Source organism: Micropterus dolomieu, linkage group LG07 (genome assembly GCF_021292245.1).
Source record: "Micropterus dolomieu isolate WLL.071019.BEF.003 ecotype Adirondacks linkage group LG07, ASM2129224v1, whole genome shotgun sequence".
Classification (NCBI taxonomy): Eukaryota; Metazoa; Chordata; class Actinopteri; order Centrarchiformes; family Centrarchidae; genus Micropterus; species Micropterus dolomieu.
In genome coordinates, this window is record NC_060156.1 from 19,523,388 (window position 1) to 19,532,720 (window position 9,333).

The 9,333-nt window shown below is 40.2% G+C and overlaps 1 protein-coding gene across 1 annotated transcript; it reads right to left on the minus strand.

Annotated features, from left to right (window-relative positions):
* Window positions 1-340: 340 nt before the first annotated feature.
* On the minus strand, window positions 341-7,371 carry ddias (DNA damage-induced apoptosis suppressor). The gene is made up of 5 exons (XM_046053114.1): window positions 6,978-7,371; window positions 6,539-6,700; window positions 5,868-5,976; window positions 3,516-3,805; window positions 341-2,341 (listed from the first exon to the last, which is right to left on the minus strand). Exons 1-5 carry the CDS (start codon window positions 7,097-7,099, stop codon window positions 550-552), a joined length of 2,475 nt encoding a protein of 824 aa, XP_045909070.1. The 5' UTR covers window positions 7,100-7,371; the 3' UTR covers window positions 341-549.
* Between the last annotated feature and the right edge of the window lie 1,962 nt (window positions 7,372-9,333).

Genomic DNA, 9,333 nt, shown 5'->3' on the forward strand with positions numbered 1-9,333 from the left:
AAGAATTAATAAGGTAGTTATTAAGTTGCCCCACCATTGCTGCTCTCAAGAGCATTCACTGCTTTGGGAAGGTTTCCACAAGATTTAGGAATCTGGCTGCAGTGATGTGCTCCCACTCAGCTACAAGATCACCAGTGAGGTTAGGAGCTGAAGCTGCATGCTGGGATCTTTAGTGCTGCAAATGTTTGCCAAAGGAGATCGCATGGCTGTATGCTTGATTTTGTGCACTTTTCAGCAAGGGGTGAGCAAGGCAGCAGAACACACAAATTATTAAATTTTTAGACATATAGTGCAACTAAAAAAGACAGGGAAAGAAAGCCTTCTCCTTTAGTGCCTTTGCTATCTTTAGTATTTAATAAATGTGCTTTATTCTTGGATCCTTCAGCAGAGTTGGAATACCAGCAACAGTACTGCTAGTAGTAGCAGCAATAAGACTCTTTCAACACAAAAGCAGCTCTATCATAACTTTGGATGCCAGCCTGAAATACATAAAAATAAAAGAAATAAAAACGTTAAATCATTTGTGAAGTCCATCTGCAACAGCACCTCTCATACTGAGTCAGAGAACAGATCTCTAGACCAGTCACATGCCTCGTTCTGATCATCAAGGAGGTAACAATTAGATCCATTCAGACTCCCCTCATCAATCTCACTGTCACAATTTCCTGTTTGTGCCAGACCTCTCTGTGATGATGTGAGAGTTTGATCCAACAGAGATCTTTTAGAATTAACTCCATCTCCCCACTTTCCTTCCCAAGTACAACCCAAATTACTGCTGCTGATCTCAGTCTGCATTCTTCTGTGCTTCTGACTCTGTCCTGTTTTAGCAGCTGGAGTAGGAGGAACAATAATGACTTCACTGTCCTCCCAATCACACACAGTCACATCACAATCACTTTTGTGGTCTGTCCTTCCTGTTGGCCCTGTCACTTGAACTTCTCTCTGGATCCTCAGGTGGTGCTGAGTCAGCAGATGGTTTTTATGCTTGTCTGGTTTGCAGAACCTCCTTTTCAGGGTAAATCCGTGGCTGTGTCTGCTTTCTTTCGTAGACTCTCTGCCACGTTGAGGCAGCCGGTTAGCACTGACGTAGTTTAATTTGCAAAGAGAGGAGGTGATTTTGGCTGGCTTTTTACTGTCCAATTCAGTCAGACTTCTGGAAAAAGCTAAAGAATCTCGACTGTCAGCTAGTGAAATGAATTCACCTACTGTCAATGTTCTGTATGAGGCGGCAGGTGACCCTGGAAGAACAGCTACTTTTACAATGGGGGTGGACTGAATGGGAGGGATGAAGTCAAGATCGTGTGTGCCTGGTGGAATTAAACTCTCTCTGTTATTGCATTTATTACTTTTTAGTTTGTGTGTGTCTGGAGTTGAATGTGGAACATTAGACGTTTCACTCCTCACGTGCGGTTTGTCTGGCATGGAAAGTAGTGAGCAAGCATCTGTGGTCATCCTGACACTTTCCGCATGCAAGTCGAGCATGTTTGTGTTCATATCGACCTGCAGTGAGCTGCTGAATAGATCTGCTGAACAATTGTAGGTATCCCCTTCAAGCTGCTCTTCTTCGTTATCAAAAGACAGAGAACTAGCTTTCTCATCTCCCGGATTATACTTGTGAGAAGAAATGTTTCTGGCTGGACTTTTGCTTACACATCCAACAGTGCTCTCACATACCTGCTCAGATAAACCATGTCTGTCACCTTCATTCACTGCAGGTGTATTTGTGACGTCCAATAATATTTGTGAGTGGCTATCGGTTATCTCTGTGTTACCTTGACAAACAGAAGCTGATTTTAGTTGTAAGTTCTTGTCTTGTGATCTGACTTCCAGGTTGTTCCTCGCTGTTTTTTTGTGATTTTGCAAAGCGACATCTTGGTTTTCCTCACACAAATACTCTGTCAGACTCTCCGAAAAAGGCAAATCCTCCCAAGCCAAGGAGCTTGACAAACATGCGTCTGGGTGTTGCCTGGAAGAAAACCCCTTTGCCTTGGAGCAGCTGTGGCCAGGCGAGGAGATACTAAACCAACTCTTCAGGATGGAGGTGTTTCCAACAGCTTTCTCAACAGATGAGTATGGGTATTTGGCTAATGACTGACTATTGTTAGAACTGCACTCTAAAGAAAGAAGAGGTGACAGCTCTGTCTCGTCTGTGCCTTTATGGTTCTCCAGACAGCCTCTCTGCGTAGGATGTGGTGTTCTGTTGTTGTCTGTCGGTCGGCTGTTCTCATCTCCAATGTCCTGGGTACAATAGCTTTCTTCCTGCTCTGCTGATGAAGTAACTAGACCTAGTGATTGTTGCCATGGAGGGGTGGGAGTTAGAGAGCAGTCTTGGTACTGTGATCTAGGATGAAAACAAAAGCAGAAGGAAACAATTCAACAGGTGCTTTTGCATTAGTAAATGTAGTGAAATGATCGTTTAACATATTAAATGCTGTAACTTGATTTAAATATAAGAAAACAAAATAAAAGGGTGGTGTTAAGTGTATTAATATAACTCAGATAATAATGACCTTCAAGTTTATTTTTTGTAATTCCGTTGCCTTGAAATTGTTCTTACATTTAATTTGTATTTTCTTCCACTCCAAAGAACACTTTCGAGTGAGGAAAAAGTTTTTGAGGCACATTTACTTGTCACTTGTCAAACTACTGAGCTTGTATTTTGTGCTGCCAATGTGTTGCTTTTACTTTGATTTGAGTCACTCTCACTAATTGGGCTGTTTACAAATACAGTAACGTCAGTAGTGCAAATAGGCTAATTAGCCACAGCTTGACTGTGGTTTCAGTGCATTGCTAAATATTTAACAGGCCTGAAAAACAGTGGGCTATTGGTGCTGAACTGGTAGCAGAGTTCAAAACAAACATAAATATACATTCATAAAATATTCTGATTTTGCTTCCATATTCCATATTTCCTCTGGATTATTATTCCTATGAGAAATCTGCCTTCCTATGCATGCAAATAATCAAAACTTTGTCCAGCCCTATGCACAACTTCCTCATCTGGCATTGTGTGCTACTATTCATGATGGTGGCACTACAGCAACAGTCTAAAGTTAAACACTTTACCAAATTCATAACAAATCAGTCGTACATAACACCAATTTGAAACTTTTACCAAAATGTAGGCCAGGTGAGCTCATGTAAGCTATAGCTATCGATGGAAATTGAGCATCTTTGAACATTAGTTTGTCAGTTATGGCGAAGTCAATATTTGTAAAATTTGAATTACAGACTTGTCTATGTTGTCTCTATGTCTAGGCTATTTTGAAACCCTTGTGATTGCCTATGTCATAGTGTGAAGCCATCTATGGTTTCCTCACTTAGCATGTAGCTCAACAAGATCTCTTGGTGTCTAAGGTTGTGAGTTTGAGACCTAGGTGTTGCAGAACAAACATGCTAATGTCAAACTAATTTCTAGTTTGTTTCTGGTCCTTACAGAGTCGGACCTTGATATAAAATACTGAGAATTATCAGAAAGCAATAGTTCATCATCAGTAGCTTCTTCGTGTCATTACCTTTGCAGTGATTGGGAAAGAAGACCTGAGGCACAAAGTGAGGCATTACTGAAACTGCCGGCTGGAGAAAGACGTGGAATCAGCAGCAGGGTTGCTGCTGGGGGTCTGGAGGAACCCAGCTCTGCAGCTTTCTGAAGAAGGATTCGATAATAACTGACCACTGTGCAGCCTTCCAGGCCTGTAGCTTTGGGGAGAATCATCTGACTGGCAATAAACTGGACTGTGTTTTTACTGCTGGAGCCATTCGCAACAGCCCCTCCTAACCAAGGCCTTCTTTCTGTTTCGGTTACCTGAAGGACAAAGACAAGACCAGGTGTGGTTTAGAGCAAGCAGCCTGACTAACAATGAAACACGCATTTTGGACATGTTCAAATATGTATAATTATAACCCCACCATTCCTGGAGTTTTGAGGCCAATATGTTAAATGTTATTAACATTTGAGTGGTTAAAAAAAAAAAAATCAATAATATATTTACCAATCTTTTTTTTTTTTTTTTAAACATAAACAATCACTATATATGGATTACTGAGATTTGTTTTTAGCCATACTGACAGCATGGCTCTAGGGACGGCAATGGCATTCTGTCGACTGGTAGGTCTCCCACTTTGGTCCTGAAATATCTCAACAACTACTTGATGGATATCAATGAAATTTGTACATAAATTTGTGGTGTCCAGAGGATAAATCCTAATGACATTGGTGATCTCCTGACATTTCCTCTAGCACCACCATGAGGGTGCCATTTGTGGTTTTTAGTGAAATGTCTCCCCAACTGTCAGATGGACTGCTGGGAAACTTGGTACAGACGTCCATCTTTAGGCCAATATATACTTCTACATCAAATCTATGTCGTAGGTAGGCCATAGGCTATGCCTTAGACTGACGTACACCTACCCAGAAATGTAAAAAACAAAACAAAAAAAAAAGTAACTAAACTTCACAGCAGTGGTAATTTCACTAAAGGTAAATGCTGTTCATCATTTATCAGCTCCTACTGCAACATGATCTGCTCAGTTTTCCCACACCGCAAATAGGGCCAAAACTCTGCAAAAAAGTTCTGTGTCTTTTCTGTGACTTTATAAAACATAATGCTGGTGGATAAAGTCAGGGAAGCACAGAGACAGAGAGAATGCGATAGAGAAAGGCGGGGCAAGCCAGTGTGTTGGCAGTGAGAGACCGGATGTGTAGGTTTGTGTGGGGAGTAGGTAGAATAAACTTAAAAATAAAAATGTTTGTCGGGATTACCTGCTTTCACATGGTGGTATAATGTGAAGAAATTTGTTGGTGGGGTGGGTGGCTCAATATTGTGACGTCTGTCAGCCATCGTCCATAGGCAATGGCTTTGTCTCTCAGACTATCCCTAACCGTGAACCTGCGTTTTGGCATTCGTTTTGGTGATCCACTGACTTTTTATCTAGCCCCATCAGGTCTAAATTGTTATTTGTTTAATTGCATGGCTGTAGACTATTAGTCTTGATTTAAAGAATTGTGACCAAGATACATACTAAAATGGTTGTTGCACAGTTGAAAAATCTAGTCGTCAGTGCTCTCTAGTGGACAAACTATGTAATGGTGACATTGTTTCTAAAAGACCTCTAACCTAATTTGACATTTCTGTACTGCCATTTTTTGTTACTTATTGGCCAACATATAACACTGTCTTCTACGATTTCATGGAATTGTATTGTTACTACTGTCCTAGTTGGTGGGGGTTCAAAATTGGCAGGTTTGTGGGGTAACATTTGTCTTCGTTTAATAATACATGTATACATGGACAAAGAGCGAACCCTTACCCCTACAGACAGTGGCAAAACTAACCAGTATAGACTATTAAATATTTTTTTCTGTAAGTTGGGTACATACAGTAAGAAATGCTCTAACCGCTGTTACACTGACAGAGCATTAGTGTGAGGCAAAGCTAAACAAAAAACACAAACCAGGGTTGTGATAATAGTTACATATAGCTGGAATTAAAATATTCTTACAACTGTGAGCTGTTTTTGCAACTACAGATAGTTTAAAATTTCATCAAATATGAAATTACATTTAAACATGTGCGTCTTGCTGTATTTGGAGAATAATGACTAAAAAGAGATTTGCAAAGGCTCAAGTGTTGGACATATGGTCTAATACAATTTAATCACTTAGTGAGATCAAAGAACATGTAAAAAGGAAAAAAAAAAGGTTAGTGGTCTTTGTCAAGATTTGTTATACAAATGAAATTGGAAATAATACTAAACTATAATTGGTAATAAAAGAAAATCTACAACCCAATTTCAGCCTGGTATCAATATCAGTATTGGTACATGCACAACCCAATACAATATCCAATACCCCACTGCAAGTGTACCTTTATACCAAAGACGAAATGTCTGCCAATGAAACAGTCCTCGACAGCTTTCACCAAAAATGTGGATCTGGCTGATGCTCCAGCTGGTCCCTCCGAGTTTTCCACCAACCTACAAAATTCCAGACAAAACAAAATTGCACAATGCTTTTCACTTTGCTGACAGACATATAGGACACTGATAAAAAGTTGAGCTTTTTAAATGTGTCTCACTAAACACTGGTGACATAAAGGCAATGTGAGTAACAGTGACTGGTCAACTAACTAAACTGTCAATATCTGGGTAGCTTACCACCTGTGCTTTATAATTTGCTAAAAGGAAACTCTGCGGCATATACTGCTTTCATGAGACTTTTCCAAAAATTCAGAAACTGAAGGGGTCACTGAAGCCAGACTTGTACGTAAGTAAGATGTTCAATTTGCAGTCTAGATGTATAACACAGAGAATGATGCGATGCTTCAGATTCAGAGCAACATGGTCAGAGTGACCTTGTTCAGCCTGTTAAATGTCTTGCAATTAAATAAAACTGAAAGAGCTGTGGCTGATTACACTTTAATTCCAGCAAATTCAATCCAAAGACACAAAAAAGGATGCTCATACTTAAAATGTGTATACAACTGATGGAATTTGACAGGATTTAGAGTTGCTTGAAAGATAGTTTCCCCATACTCACCTCTGTAAACCACTTGCAGGAAGGCCAAAGAATACATTCAAGCAGGTTCCAAAAACTGTTACTCCAAATATGCATCTTTCCCGGGCCACCCTCAGTGAGAGGCGGTATCTGTGCTCAACCTGTTCCCTTGGACAGCTGTAACCACACTTGGAGCATCTGCATCTGTGGTGGGTAGACAGAGAAGACAAATATGCCCACGTGAAACTGACTGGGAGGGAGTTAATATAGAGTTGATTTGCATTGTAGGTAAACGTTTAGCATTTTCCGGGTAAAGTAATCAATTCATTTTCACAACCTTGACATAATAAGGTAACTTACTTGTATTCATTTTACTTAAATTTCATTTGTTTGGCGTAATTAGTCACAGTATTGAAAGTACAATCCATGGACCCACGTCCCCCCCCGAAATGAAACAAATCTTGTGCTTTTGCGTTTTTACCTCGTCGTGTCCTGCTGTTCAACATAAATCCTGGAGAAGCAGCCTTTGCAGCACGGATAAACCACACAGGCATCTTGCAGAGATAACACAACACAATCTACCAGAGCGCGTCTAACAGACATTTATCTTGCAAAGATATTGTTACTCTGCAGATAGCAGACTAACCTGAGGCTAACGTTAACTAAAACTCTCACGAGTGTTAGATTAACTTAAATGTAAAGACAACAACGTCGATACCAACAATTGTTCATAAAGATAGAACCAAATTTCATTCAAAGCTTTAAAACAAACAAACAATTTGTATCCATTTCTTCAGCTGCCTTTACAGCGTTGTGTATACGAAGTACTTCTTCTTTTGGTTTACTGGCGGTTTGGGAGCTAGCTTGTAGGTGCATTGCCGCCACCTACTGGTTTGGAAGGAAAACAATACACTGCTAAATCTGTAGGAATTTTAATCTAATAAAAAAAACACATTCAAAAGCTTGTATCGATATGTATTTCACCTACTTATATAAATAGCAGAACATGTATCAAAGGGACACAGGATAAGTATAGGGTGGCATTTTAATCAGTATTAAATTCCTCACCTGCACAGGTGTAGGCTAAACAAGGAAACACAGACAGATTGAACATGCTTTAAGCTACTATGCTGCACACAATGGAACCAACTTCCCGACTAGCTCAAATGCGCCCCAAACCTTTGTAAAGCACTTTAAAATTGCCTCTGTGTTTGAAATGTTCCACATAAATAAAGCTACCTTGCATGCAGGTTAATTCAGTATTGTATATAGGCTATAGTGCATAGGCATACTTAAACGGTGAGACAGTGTAAATGACTGTGTACAATATTTGTACATGACTGCACTACATTTCAGCAGAAAAGCCCTTGCAACATATGGAGGCCGTTTATGAAATGCACTTCTACATTTGAAAAGTTCCTGTGAACACTGTTAACAGGAGGCACACAGAGATATAGCTTTCACCTTTAATTGTCCACACAGCAACAGTTTTCAAACTACAATGGACGCCCAACCTCAACACCACCATACACGCCCCACTCCATCCCACTCCAGCGGGAGGCGGTAAGGAATGGTGCTTGATGTTTTCAGTGATCATGTGCAAGTTCACTAATTCTAAACATAGGTATCATTTACACTGGGGACACTGGGGACATGTCCCCACCAATTTGGGAAATGGCTGATTTTGTCCCCATCACTTTTTTAAATGATAATTTAATAATTTGTTAAAAAACGTTCTAAAATATCTTACAGTTAAACAACAAATGAAAATGCAGGAGAAAACAGATCTGAAAGCAACACAGAATGCACAGACATTATACATTATGCACAGATTCTATTTTTACCTTTATTTATTCAGGGCTTTCACTGAAAGGAAGCCTCTCTTTTGCAGGAAGACCATGATTACATTAAACAGTCACACCCAGACGTACAACCACAGCCTGATCTGGGATTACGGGCCTTGCTCAAGGGCACCTCAGTGGTGGTAAATGAGGGAGGCAATACTACTTTACTACTACTTGCTTTAATACTACTGTTACTTTCCACACCCAGATTTTATCCTGCCGGGCCGGAGATTGAACCTGCAACCTCCCGGGCTGTTACATTGTGGGCTGGTCTGGAGGGCTTCCCTTTATTTTGTTTGTTTTTGTTTGAATTAAATATTGAACTTATTTCATGTTTATTTCAATAAACTTATGTTTTTTGCCTAACTCCTGGACTCTTTGATTATGTTCGACCTCCATTGTAGTTCGGTAAAGTTGGAAATATATTCACAGATTCGATCTTCCGGGATCAATAACTCATAAGCAAAACGTTTTTAAAACACAAACAACTCCTCTTTACTATAGTAGTTAAGTGTTATTTGTTATTTGTGCCGCTCGTAGGACGACTCATTTAGATGAAGATGTACTTGTAGCTTGTTGTCTACTTAACTACGAACTCTCCATTGTAACGAGCTTTGGTGGCGCTCCTAACACAGACACATGTTTGCTTCTCAAACCTTTGGGCCACCACGGTTCACTTTTATATAACTACCCAGATAGCAAAAAATCATGTGGCCCAGATCTGGCCCAGATCCTTCATAAGTTCTGGGCCAGATCTGTAAAACGAACCCGAGCCGGTGTCCTTTACACAATGCCGGTTCGGATCCGGTTTTCACATCTGGGCCGGCACTGGTCCAGCTCCAGAACGGATGAAAATTATTATGTAGTCATTTGGCCCAAATGTGGGCCAGATCTGGACCAGTTCCATACTGGATCTGGCCCAGAGTCTCTAAGATACTGTTGAGGATCCAGTTTTCAAATCTGGACTGGCACTGGGCCCAGCTCCATTTATTA